Below are 14439 nucleotides of genomic sequence, written 5' to 3'. Positions count from 1 at the left end.
AGGCAGCCGGCGTGGCTACTTCCCATCACAATCCACGCCCAGAACGTAATGGCAGGGTGGCCTCTGGCCCATTCCCCAAAGGCTGGGACCAGTAACTCTCGAGTCAGACCCTGCCCCTGTGGCTGCTGCCATGGATGAATGAAATCACATGCAATCTCCCTTTACCTGTCCTTCAGATCGCAAGGCTCGACGGCAGATCATTCTTATCTTTTCCATAGGGTGACAAGTTGAGCAGGAAGACTGACATAAATTAACATAAAGAAGATTCTAGAAACTCTGTTTACTAGCTCATTCAGAAAGTGACCACAGAAATAACAGACTGGGGGTCCAGAATGAAATACACCAAATTTTAGGAAAATCAAAAGGCAATTTACCAGAATCACTTCTTTTTACAAGGGTGGTGGGCAGGAGTGAAAGTCAGACTGATAACAAGGAAGCCCAGAATGGCAGGCTGGGTTTCTCATATTTCTCCAGCATAGACAGGTATTTCTACAACAGTCTTTTCAATAAGTCTGAAATTTCCTTGAAGTCTGACATAGCTTCTTAAAAATCCATGTAAATTTTGTATTCTACTCCATAACATATTCCCATTCATTTTAAGGTAGAAAAAAATTTCCCTAAATCTGAGTAAAATCACTGTGCTGTGCCTATCTTCAGGACGTCCCATGATTTGGGCACCCCGCCGCCGCCGGGAGCGAGAACTTGTTATACACACCTGAGCCTAGATGCTCAGTTGCCTGGGGGAGAGCACAGACTTCAGAGTCAAAGGAACCTGGATTAAAATGTCAGTACCAAGGTTCTGTCAGCTCTAAGTGTGATCGTGAGGACTCAATTCAATCTCTCTGAGCCCATCTATGAAATCAAGTTCATAATGGCTACTTTGCAAGACGGCTATAAAAATAAAAGATGATCTACGGAAAGAAAGGCACAGTGCCTGTCACACAGCAGTCATCACTATTATCAGCTCTAAGCACTGGCAGGGGCGAGAACAGGAAGTAATTCCTCTGTTACGAGTTCCCAAAACACCACCTACCTCTCCTTCAGCCTCTTGTCACAGGCATGATTTTATATTTAATTTGTGTTATTATTTCTCTCCATGGCTATCCTGACCGAAAGCACCCTGTGGGCAGGAACCAAGTCTGATGTTAGCTCACCACTACTTCCCAGAGCCCCCTGGCACTCACTAAAGATATTTTAAATGAATAAATGACTCTAATATTTTAACTCATCTACCATTTTGCCATAAATAACAACTAAGTGCTTTATTGAAAAGTCAAGTCACCTGTGACAGAAGGCTACCCGCCCCCACCCGCCCCCAAAGCAAATTCATCTGAAACAGGCTTGATAAACTGCCCAGAAGGAACAAAACTCAGGATTCATTCAAAGTAAAAGAGAAAGATAATCAGTCAACATTTGGAAGAGTTAACGTTCCAAATTCATACACAAATGCAAAGGTCAGGACAGGAACTCATTAAAATCCAGAATCATAATATTCTAAATTTTCTCTGATGGAGGGTTCCTTAGAGGCCATCTGATCCCAGCCTTCTAGCTTAATAGAAGAAACCAAGGCCGAGGAGATAAAGGTGCTCTTTCAAGGGGTCACAGTGAGTTAATTATAAAGGATCTCAAGCCTCTCTCCTTTCAGTAGAGTCCCCCTAAATATAATTCAGAGTCCAGAACCAAGAATTCAGGCACTGGCTAAGGAATAAGAAAAATTTCCAGGCTGACAATAGGAGTCAGTAAATATGGCCTCTATACAATAATATGCAGCATCAGAAAAAAACTGGTAAAAAAATTTTTTTAAATAATACATGGGAAACGATCTAGTTTCAAAGCACTACAATGACCTCGTTCCACTGCCTGAAGTTCTTCTTTGCCTGACCTCCCCCACCCCCATTATGTAGTAACATGCAGAACATCTGCCCACGGCACACAACTCCATCCCACCTCAGGCTCCTCATGGGTTTTACTGTCATCACCTGCTGCAAAGAAGAAAACAGTTGTAAGGACCATACCCAACACACACACACACACACACACACACACACACACACACACGACAGTTTAGGAAACAAATTTATTTTAAAAATCCCACCTCAGTTTATAAAGCAGCAGTATTCACAGGTTAAGCCAATTTCCCAACCAAAAATGTTGCTGGCTTTCCATACATGGATATCAAACTTTATAATACACAGGAATGGAGTGTCCCCAGAAAAACGGGGGCTTTGAACCAAGCAAGTATGTCTATGATGCACATCTAAATCTCTTTGTTCCCACTGGGAAGTCTCTGGGAAATGCTATTTTTAAAAAAAGGACCATCACAACAGGATAGAAAGCCCAGAGATAAACCCACCTATGGGTTTATTAGCACCTATAGAATGATTAGCACCTATGGTCAACTAATCTATGACAAAGGAGGCAAGGATACACAACGGAGAAAAGACAGTCTCTTCAATAAGTGGTGCTGGGAAAGCTGGACAGCTACACGTAAAAGAATGAAATTAGAACACTCCCTAACACCATACACAAAAACAAACTCAAAATGGATTAAAGACCTAAATGTAAGGCCAGACACTATAAAACTCTTAGAGGAAAACATAGGCAGAACACCCTATGACATAAATCACAGCAAGATCCTTTTTGACCCACCTCCTAGAGAAATTGAAATAAAACCAAAAATAAACAAGTGGGACCTAATGAAACTTAAAAGTTTTTGCACAGCAAAGGAAACCACAAACAAGATGAAAAGACAACCCTCAGAATGGTAGAAAATATTTGCAAACGAAGCAATTGACAAAGGATTAACTTCCAAAATTTACAAGCAGCTCATGCAGCTCAATATCAAAAAAACAAACAACCCAATCCAAAAATGGGCAGAAGACCTAAACAGACATTTCTCCAAAGAAGATATACAGACTGCCAACAAATACATGAAAGGATGCTCAACATCACTAATCATTAGAGAAATGCAAATCAAAACTATAATGAGGTATCATCTCACACCGGTCATAATGGCCAGCATCAAAAAGTCTACAAACAATAAATGCTGGAGAGGGTGTGGAGAAAAGGGAACACTCTTGCAGTGTTGGTGGGAATGTGAATTGATACAGCCACTATGGAGAACAGTATGGAGGGTTCCTTAAAAAACTAAAAATAGAATTACCATATGACCCAGCAATCCCACTACTGGGCATATACCCAGAGAAAACCATAATTCAAAAAGACACACACACCCCAATGTTCACTGCAGCACTGTTTACAATAGCCAGGTCGTGGAAGCAACCTAAATGCCCATCGACAGACGAATGGATAAAGAAGATGTGGCACATATATACAATGGAATATTACTCAGCCATAAGAAGGAACGACATTGGGTCGTCTGTAGAGACATGGATGGATCTAGAGACTGTCATACAGAGTGAAGTAAGTCAGAAAGAGAAAAACAAATATCGTATGTTAACGCATACATGTGGAACCTAGAAAAATGGTACAGATGAACCAGTTTGCAGGGCAGAAATTGAGACACAGATGTAGAGAACAAACGTATGGACACCAAGGGGGGAAGTGGCGGGGGTTGTGGTGGTGGTGTGATGAACTGGGCGATTGGGATTGACATGTATACACTGATGTGTATAAAACTGATGACTAATAAGAACCTGCTGTATAAATAAGTAAATAAAATTAAATTTTTTAAAAAAAGGGCCATCACCTTATTCCTATTCACTGTAGTGGTGTGAATATGGGGAGGGGGCAGGAAGGGGGGGAGGCAGCAACGGTGGCGGCAGCTGTGGTAGCAACACAAGCATTAACAGACACACACTCGTCCCACCGTATTAGAGAGACTGGCAAGAAAAGAACAACATCTAAGGCTGCATACACCAAATGTTACACGATACGGAAGTAAAGCTTTTTTAAAAACTTTAAGAACTGTAAAGAAAAATATAAACACCCAAAACGCGTAAGAAGAATGCTGGCCAAACATATTGGCCACTAATTCAATGACCGTAATTCCTAACACAGTTCCTAAGATTGTCTTAGATGAACCGGTTGACCAAAAAATACAGATGTTGTTAAGATAACTACACCTACATAAGACTGTAGACTTGGACTTTGAATTCATAACAGTAATACACTGATAAACTATGTGCCAGGCACTTTCATATCGTTCGCTTCCTATCTTTCTAACAACTGTGAGAAATATTCACCCCCATATGACCCATGAGAAAACAGAGGTTCAGAGAAAGGAAGGAACTTATCCAACGTCACAGCTTGTCCAATGTCACTTATTAAGTAGAATTTGAACCATATCATCTAGCTCCAAATCTAGTTTTCTCTCTTACCACAGATGCCACTCATTTAATTCAACATATTTATGCCAGAGGCCCATTGGTCAGACACTCTCCTGGGAACTGAGGACATGGTCTGTGCTCCAGAAGCTTAAAGTCCAATAAGGAAGACAATCAATCAAATAGTCACAAATAAATGCACAGTTCAAAGAACTCTGATAGAAGGTCTAATTATCCCAACTAAATTAAAATGAACTGTTTTAGCTTAGATCCAAAGTATCACAGAGCATACATATAAGAGACTAGATTCGTTTTCTTTCAGATTTGCTTTAAAGAAATGTTCAACAACCTGTCACCTACCCTGTCAGAAACTCCTCAATACAGATGACTGTCAGCTTGGGAGGAGATGCACAAATGCACAAATAATTTCACATCTCCCTTTACCCCGTATTTTCTATTTTCTCTCTCGTTTTGTCAGACAGTTGTTTCACAGCTTTAGAATGAACGTCTTTCTGGTGGAAGGACGACTTAGTTCAGTAATGACCAAAAAATAAAACAAAAAGCGAAAAACGAATTCAGAAGGAAAAAGGATCAGGACCAATGAACAACCGAAGAATCACAGACATGGTGAATATCAGGCTGTAGGTGTATCAGCGTGTTTCAATTAATTCTTAAGCTGACACACCAGACAAGAGTCTAGGAAGAGGTCATAAGCAGGGGTACGTTATGAGCGGATTCCCAGACTCTGCAAAATTTATGTTGACAGAGGAACACACTTTAAATGTAAGGATCAACCTCAGATTCTGATTCAAGATGCTGATGTAATGACAAGAAAAGCTAATAACAGGATAATATTTGGGGGAGCTTTTACTTTTACATTCTTTTGGAAACACACACTGTCTCTCTTCACCAGCATTTCCTGATACTCTGAAGCCCAGCAGGAGGGGAACAAGAAGCCACAATGAAGCTAATCATCCTCTTTCCAATGTCCACGCCACCCGGGCCCTAGACAACATCCCCAAACAAGGGAACAACTTCCTGTACACTGCGCCTTCACCTCTACCACCACCAGACAAGCCTGGAGGCCCCAGAGCAGAAGGCGGCTGGTCAGCGAATAACCTTCCAAAAATATTTTCCTAAAACGGGAAAATGTAGTACAAATGCATGGCACGTAAGATATAGCTCTAGTGACTCACTTTAGCGGATCTGAAACATAGGAACTCGGCTCTTAACAACAAAGGGTCCCCACAGATCCCGGTGGCAACTACAAGTCCTCGCCGTCGAATCAGGTGGCTGCACGCGAGCTCCACAGACCACCAGCCAGCCGAGCGGGAGGACCCGGCCAGAGTTGATTCAGCTACCGGTATAGCCTCCTGTTCACATCTCATTTGCCAAATGTAAAAAAAGTTTAAGAAGAATTAAAGATTCTACAACAGAAAGGCAGTTCCACAACTGTTTTCCTAACAAGTATTCCCGACTCAAACGGTGGGCTTCTGGAACGAGGCAGTAACTTGAGTCCTGCAGGGCTCCCAGCAAGGGCTGCCGTGTCCAGCTCCTCCAGTCTAGAGAAAGGGTGGCTTCACACTCCCAGGAGAGGAGCAGAAAGGAAGAGTAAAGGTGCTTCTAAGTGAAGTGAAAGATGGCAAGTTCCAGAAGCAATGCTACGTGGCATGGGGAAAAGTAAAAGTGGTTATCTGCCCCAAACTCCCAAAGGCAATGTTCAAATAAATGTGATCAAAAGGGGAGGACAGCCCTCACAGAAATGGAAAAGAGAATTAAAAATCGTAGGTAATAAGTGCAATAACCCTAAATTATCCCCGTATAATTCACCTCCTTAATCACAATCCCCAAATCGAACCTGCCAGAAGCCAGATTACACTTCAGTAACATTTTCGGTGGCTATAATGCATCATTAGCCTTCCTAAACTTTCCGCCAAAATCAGGGGCCTCCTCGGACAGGAGTTAATCATGCACAGCTCCGGATTCATGTACAACGAAGGGCTCACATGAAGAATTTCTCCCTCTATCATCAGCGTACAGTAAATTTCTTCCCTATCCTCTGAGAGTTTCTCATGTGCACATTCTTCTATATTGTATGCTTCCTTTCATCCTCACAAAGACACAAAACTTAAGTGTCACTTCAAAATTTTTTCCAACTTCTATCAGAAGAAAAAAGGGGAGAGGAAACAAAAAGGGACAATTAATATAATTCAAAAACTTCACTTAATATCTACTTGGGGAAGAACTCAACTTGTCCTAAATCTGCGTATTATGATTGGCTCCCTAAGTTAACTATGGTGAGAGCCATCTGTCTGAGCCCAGTCTGCAAACAGGACACACAAAAAGCATAACTTCCCCTCACAGAAAAGACTGGTGTCCGGTCCCATCAAGCAGTGGGCACAAAACCTGGCCTTGTAGACGCCTCCACCTTCTCAGGCATCAACTCCTCCTGTCCCTCCTCTCCTACAGAACTCGCAAGTCACACAACAAAATACACATACACAACAAATGGCACCTTTTGCTAAAACAAACAGAACGAACAAAAAAACCTGAAACCTCAACTTCTAACACAAATGTCACGGCAAACAATTTTTTTTTTTTAATTGCCAAGAAATTTTCCATAAGCTCCAAAAGACAGGATGGACTTGGAAGCAATAGAAAATGATGTGACATAACCTTTCATTTCTTAAAAAATCCATTTTAAGGTGATATTGTTGCAACCATAATCCATAACTGTTCCCTGCATAGGTCAAAACGTATGCACTATTTCAGGCTTCAGAAAAAGATCACAAGAATTATAATTTGCTCTGGCAAACAGGCTCTCAATCAAAACAAGTTCCACCCACCTTCAAAGCAACCAATAGCTGCCCACCTACCACCCTTCCTAAATCATCCAAACAGAGCCGCTCGGGGGCCCAGGCGTCCCGACCAGCCCCACGCAGCCCGGCAGCCTACAGGTTTGCTCTGCAGGTGCCTGAAGGCAAATAGGCTCGGCACCCGGCACCCAGAAAGACTCGGGTTGAAACTGCACCCGGAGAAGAAGAGGTGAGGGAAAGGGGAAGAGGACAGGGACCAGAGGGACCACGACGCTCTGCGTTTGCTTAATGCATCTCTGAGTAGACCCCGTTCCGTTCTCAGCTCTGATCTCACGCTTTGCACCACCACCTGCACGGCCAGCCAGGGCTGAATTCAAGGCTCGCAGGAACATGCACTATGAATGATGAAATGATTCATGAACATCCTCAGAAGTGAGAGAGCGCAGCAAAACCATCACACTCTTTCAGTGAGGCCGGAGGAAGACAGCCTACCTGCAGGGGCTGAATGCATGGTCCATGCCTAACAGAGGCCCTGGTGAGTGTAGCTGCGCCCTGCGCCTCCGCTTACGGTGCAAACTCTGCCCTTTCTACTCTAGCAACTCAAAATGGAGGCACATGCGGTCTGAGAGACCTCGCAGAGCTCGCACTGAGCTTGTGCTGTGACCTAAGCCTTCACGCAGGACGCAGAAACTCCCCCTCACACTGACAGGACTGAGCATGTGCTGTGACCCTCCCTCATCCATACACTGTCTCTCAACGCAATCAATCTCAACCCTGCTGTTTCCGTAAATAAAGCCCCCGCATACCAAGCTAGTGTGCAGGGAAGTGGGGCCGCAGAAAGGGGATCCCAGACGGCCAACACCAGGGAACTCGCAGGCCGAGCCACTGAGAGGCTGCAGACAAACGCCCTGCTCTGTCAAGACAACAGCAAGTTCTGTTTTGTCTTTTTAAAAAATAAATAAATAAATTATGGTTTTAAACAGAGAGATCATCAAGAAGGAACAGAATGAAAAAACACAGATATGAATGACTATACATAAGATTAGCAAACAGAAACACTGCAGTCTATTTAAAAACATAGCAGTAGCTACCTAAGGGAAGCAACCCCGCAAATTTCTTTTTGAAAACTTTAAACATTTGGAAAAAGGTCACACGAACAATCCTGGCAAAGTTATGGAGTACTGGGTATCACTGCAGCCACAAACACAGTGTGGATGGTATAGCAAGCAGAGTATCTAAAGAATACTGGATTTTATGCAAAGAGCTTAATCTCCCTTAGATAAGAAGTTCTAAAATCGCTTAAATAATAAATAAAAACATCTCCTAAAGAGATACTAACCCAATCAGAGGTGTATAGCATAAGGAATGTACTCCTAACAATAAAAAGGGCATGAAAGTTCAAATCAAGAGCCCAAAGAACACCCTGCCAACAAATACCCAAGCACCTAAAAAAAAATCTCAGTTTAGGCCTCTTGATTCAGAACTCTAGGCAATTCTCTGTAACACTGCCCATGAAGATAAATTCATTTAAAAATTTAATCGGAAGCAATTTCTAAAGCCACATTAGCAAGACCACACCACCCTAGTCATACTGAGCACTACAAACTATTCATACTGCCCAAGCGCCAGCCAAGACACTTTCTGTGAAAATCCTTCAAAACACATTTCATGCTCTCTCCCCCAACCTCCACCTCCAACAAAAGGCAAGCTGGTCTGTCAGCCATATAAGAAATCCTAGCTCTGGATGTGTATGTGGGCTGAGTTTCCATTTGCAAACCAAGAAATGATTCTGTATAGTTATAATTTAAAAAGAAGAGAAAGACCATGAAACTCCCCCAAATTTACAAAGGACAAGAGAGGGTAGGAAAGAGCAGCGCCAATTCTGTTTCCCACAAATGTAACGGAATGAGAAGAAATTAAAACCTGCTTAAAAGGATACTCAGCGTCCTCAAGATTCCTAAAGTAAACGCAGGACCCATTCCACTTTCTTGGAGCCCGTTTATGCTTTCAGATAAACTAAATTGAGACTATGATTAAATAAAAAACTCTCATTATGCTAAAAAATGTAATTTACACAAGAAATGCCAAATATACTTAAACAAGTTTCCCCTTTGACCCAGCACATGAAGCAAGCATCCACAGGTTGGAATATCATCTTCCCGGCTGGTACGTAAGACAACATGTCCCCAGAAGTGTGTGACTAGAAACAGCCCAGAGAAAAAGACTTTCTAAAAACAAGAGCAACTGAACTAGAACCTAGCAGCAAATAGCATGAATATGACCACCAAACTGTTTCCTTCAAAAGTACATTTAAAAAAAAAAAAAAAAAAAAACCACCAGAAGCGAGATGACGAAGGGAGCGTCATCGTTTGGAAAGCGTTGGAATGAGACACACACGTGTGCCACCGCTGTGGCTCTAAGGCCTACCACCTTCAGAAGTCCACCTGTGGCAAATGTGGCTCCCCTGCCACGCAAAAGAGAAAGTGTAGCGGGAGTGCTAAAGCTGAAAGACGAAGTAGCACCGGGACCAGTCGAATGAGGCACCTAAAAACTGTATACCGCAGACTCAGGCATGGATTCCGTGAAGGAACAACACCTAAACCCAAGAGGGCAGCTGTTGCGACATCCAGCTCCTCTTAAGGATTTCAACCATGAGTCACGCAATAAATGTTCTGGTTTAAAAAAAACAAAACAAAACAAAACAAAACAAAACCACCAAGCCCTTTCACACGTAAATAGCTTACTTGGAGAACTCAGCATAAAATAATAATTTAATAAATTCATCTTTACTCTGAAAAACCACAGTAACTGTTCCATGGAGCACAGCATAAAACTGGTTACTGGGATAGCAAGTCAGCAAATGGGGACTCTAAGCTCAGTCCCACAACATGCCCCGAGTGACACTAAGGGCAAGTTACCAACAGCCTACAGCCTGTTCCCTGTGCTACTGGATCCCAGCTGTGACCCCGGCCTACTGCGACACGCTCTTCATTGTCGCTCCTGACGCTGTCTCCTCACAGCCGTCCTTTACATACCACTTGGACAGACAGCCCTTCTCCCGGGACCCCTCAGCGGCAGCACACCCCAGAGCTCACTGCCAAGACCTCTTCTCTCCCACGTGGAGAACGCGTCCTCTCTACCGCAACTCCAACCAGATCCTCTCTGAGACGCCTCTTTCCTAGCAGCGGCTTGGAAACCTCAGACAACTTTGTTCTCCTCCTGCTGCCCCTCAGCTCGTCACACCCTTCTCTGGGGTGCCTCAACTCTCTTAAGAGATGGTAAGCTCTTTAGGGTCAAGGAGAGTATCAAAATCACCTTTATTGGAACCCCCCAACTCTCTTGTTTTGTACTTCAAAAAAAAATCTGATGCACCAAGAAGAGCATAATATCACTTACACATAATTTATACATAAAAGAATTACATAAGCTAAATCTAATCATGAGGAAACATCAAACAAACCAAACTGAATAATATTTGAAAATATACTCTTCAAAAATGTCAATATCATGGGGAAAAAAAACAAAAAAAGGGTTAGAAACATATTATGAAAACAAAGAGAGGCGAAGGATATGAAAGCGATACAACAACTAAACACCAATGCATGATCATAGGGGGGAATTACTATGAAGGTCAATATTAGAAAAACTGGCAAAACGTGAGTGTGGACTGTATTAGACTACATGGTATTACATCGATGTTAACTCTCCTGATTTTGATAACCATACTATGGTTATGTAAGAGAATGTCCTTGTTCTTGGACATTTAAATATTTAGGAGAGAAGAAGCTTGATATCTGCAATTCATTCCTAAATGGTTCAGGAAAGGAAAATACTATAGAGAGGATAATTAAGCAAAGATGGCAAACACAGAAAATAATGGGCAAAAACAGAGATAATAAAGCAAATCTGTAATAAGGTTTAAAAGATAATACTACTACATAAACTAAAATCAATGCAAATAAAATAACAAAGCAAATACGGCAAAATGTTAACAATTGGTGAAATGGGTGAAAGATACACGAGAGTTCTATGTACTAACCTTACAACTCTTTTCTAAGTTATGTACATGAAATTCCAAACTAAAAATTTTTCAATATATAAAACAAAAAATATTTATACTAGCCTTCAATCATCAATCTTCATGGAATCTGGAGACTAGACACACCAGTGGCAATGAGTGACCTGCCTGCCCACCTGCTTCCATAGTGCTCTAATCCCCAAACTGAACCCACTTAAGACCCAGCTAGCTCTAAATTCAATCCAACCTCAGAATATGCGATCAGCCCTCCTCCTCATCAGAGAAAATCAAGGAGCCCTAAAACCTGAAAATTAAGTGAGCCAGTGTGCCACTTTTAACCATACATTTCAATTCTAGAAACGGGCTCTGTTTCCCCTGACCAATCCTTGTCTTGAGCTGAGGACACCTTGGAACTTTACTCAGTACTTACAAGCCTCCAAGACCCAGGACTTATTTTTTCCACTGGTTGTCTTGAACACTAGATGTTTCCTTACTGAACAACCTGCCTGGACCTCATTCCTGCCACCATATTGCCCTAACTTGTCATCTGGCTGCCGGCAGGGATATGCATGCAACTTGCACGTGGGTTGCCCTAGTGCTTCCTTCTGAGGCCTACTGCTAGGTCTCCCCCGAAGTCCGGTGATCCCGGTATATCTACATTGCCTCTGGATTCTAGACCTCCCTCTCTCCTCCAATTAATTCCCTAGTGAACAACAAGTGAAGGATTAAAACTTCTAAATACATTAAAGGGGAGCTGAGCAGGTGAAATGCATATATTATACTAATAGATTCTTTCTAAAATTATAAAGGTTTATTACATAAAAACCGACTGAATAATCACTCTGCCATTATAATACTTAATGTTTAGTGAGCAGAAAATTTATGTTTATCAAAGGTAAAGTAAGAGCTGCAACATAGAAATTTCCTGGATTTAATTTTGAAGTGTTTTCTACTCTCCAGAAATAGAAAAATGTTTTATTTACTAACAAGAAGTTATAACAGGGCTTCCCTGGTGGCGCAGTGGTTAAGAATCCGTCTGCCAATGCAGGGGACACAGGTTCGAGCCCTGGTCCGGGAAGATCCCACATGCCGCGGAGCAACTAAGCCCATGCACCACAACTACTGAGCCTGTGCTCTACAGCCCGTGTGCCACAACTACTGAGCCTGCGCTCTAGAGCCCGCGAGCCACAACTACTGAAGCATGCGTGCCTAGAGCCCATGCTCCGCAACAAGAGAAGCCACTGCAATAAGAAGCCCGTGCACCGCAATGAAGAGTAGCCCCCGCGCAGCAATGAAGACCCAACGCAGCCAAAAATAAATAAATAAAATAAATAATTTTTTTTAAAAAGTTATAAAACAAAACTAGCAATAAAAAGTTAACATTCAGGAAACTCTAGAGAAAAACACTCACTGGAAAAAAGATATTCTATTTGACTTTTAATTAGTACTAACTTCCCTTCGAGTGAAAAGGTTTCAGAAACAGCTTGTTTAAATTTTATTTTGAAATTGTCCCTGGTGTGTGAAAATGGAACTGAGCTTTATATTTATATTGATCTTATATCCAGCAAGCATGCTGATTTATCTTACCAGTTCTAACCATTTGTTCACATATTTTCTCAGATTTTCTATGGTAAAAATTATTGCACCATCTTTAATAAAGGTTCATTTCTTCATTCCCGATCCTCATATATTTTCATGTCTTAATGGTCATGGGAATCTTTCTATTGTCTCTGATTTTAGAGAGAGTATTTCCAACACTCTGCCTTTAAGTACGGTGTTTGCTGCAGGTGTTCAGTAAGTATTCTGTAAAATAAGGAAGATGCACTCTACAGTTAACTTGCTAAGAAGCCCCCACCCCGCAAGTACTGAATGGATGTTGAATTTTATCAAGTGCTTTTTCTACATCAAGATGACTGTATATACTTTCTTCTTCAATATGTAAAAAAATGGTAAAATATGTTAACAGATAAATTACTATTAAACCATTCATGTATTCTATAAACCCAACTTGAACAAGTATATTTTTAATGCTTCGCCAGATTCCATTTCCCAATATTTTATTTAAACATTTTACATGCATGTTCGTAAGTAAAACTGACCTATAAATCTTACTTTTCAATCTGGTTTTGGAATAAAGGTTTTACTTGCCTCATAAAATAATTTGGGGAACCTATACCTTCTTTCTCTGTTTTCTAGAACGGTGGTAGAATTCACCTGTAAAGCGTCAGTCTGGTTTTTTTCTTTTTGTTCTAATGAGAAGAAAAGGAAATGTCCTGTACAAATTATGAAAACTGCCTTTAAAGGGAGAAGGTATTTTTTTTTACCCACTTCCTCTTTCTTCCAGCCTTCAAACTGGATGTTATGGCTACCATTCCATCACCTCCTTGAGCACAAGGTCACGGCTGAAGTTAAGCGTACAGAGGTGGCCCCTGGTATCTGCAGAGCCCAATACCAGCCTAGGATTGCTTCCTTTGAAACTCTGCTTATATGAGAGAGAAATGAAAGTTCTATTTTGTTCAAGCCTATTATATCGTCTCTTTCTGATAGTTCTAGCACTGAAGTTCTTAAATGTGTATCTTACCATTTATTTTATCTGATTCAAGTTGAAGACACATAGTTTCCTCCAACATTTTGTAATTTTTGACGGTGTGCTCAGCATTCAAAGATATTTTATCTGTATATACCCTACAGGTTCTTGAATGAGGGTGTGTCCTTCCTCCAAAATTGTACATGTTTCTGTCAGCTGTCCAGGGCAGCTCACTGGCACGAGACCACTTTTTATATTATCTTCTCATCCTGGAGTTCTTGTATTTTTCTTTTTTTATATATAATAATTTATTTCTTTGTTTGTTTGCTTGTTTTTGACTGCATCGGGTCTTCGATGCTGCGCGCGGGCTTTCTCTAGTTGTGGCGAGCGGGGGCTACTCTTCATTGCGGTGCTCAGGCTTCTCACTGCGGTGGCTTCTCCGGTTGCGGAGCACGGTCTCTAGGCACATGGGCTTCAGTAGTTGTGGCGCGCAGGCTCAGTAGTTGTGGCGCATGCGCTTAGTTGCTCCGCGGCATGTGGGATCTTCCCAGACCAGGGCTCGAACCTGTGTCCCCTGCATTGGCGGGTGGATTCTTAACCACTGCGCCACCAGGGAAGTACCTCTCGTATTTTTCAAGAGTGCAAATTCAAGCCCCAATTGTCTTGGGGGCAAGGCCCAAAGTTATGAGTTATAAGGGGAGTTCTCCTTCTATTCCTCCTCTTCTTTTTTTGGTCTGGAGTCCCAAACCCAGACAGGTATCCCTGTCATTTTCTTCTAGTTCCAGATATGTT

General features: G+C 41.9%; 1 protein-coding gene and 1 pseudogene across 7 annotated transcripts in view; one reads left to right on the top strand and one right to left on the bottom strand.

Annotated features, from left to right (window-relative positions):
* The window catches only part of RERE (arginine-glutamic acid dipeptide repeats), a 419070-nt gene that overhangs the window by 137915 nt on the left and 266716 nt on the right, over window positions 1-14439 (bottom strand). Inside the window, exon 1 of one of the 7 annotated variants that reach the window (XM_061185030.1) lies at window positions 7595-7684. The exons of the other annotated variants lie outside the window; for them this stretch is intronic. Coding sequence (XP_061041013.1) covers window positions 7595-7620 — 26 coding nt within the window. The 5' untranslated portion in view covers window positions 7621-7684. Of the gene's footprint in view, window positions 1-7594; window positions 7685-14439 lie in introns of those variants that run through there. 7 annotated transcript variants of the gene reach the window in all.
* On the top strand, window positions 9450-9742 carry LOC133088972 (large ribosomal subunit protein eL37-like; annotated as a pseudogene).

The sequence above is a fragment of the Eubalaena glacialis genome, chromosome 3, assembly GCF_028564815.1.
Source record: "Eubalaena glacialis isolate mEubGla1 chromosome 3, mEubGla1.1.hap2.+ XY, whole genome shotgun sequence".
NCBI lineage: Eukaryota > Metazoa > Chordata > Mammalia > Artiodactyla > Balaenidae > Eubalaena > Eubalaena glacialis.
The sequence above is the reverse complement of the archived record's forward strand: the minus strand, read 5'-3'. Positions and strand labels throughout refer to the sequence as shown.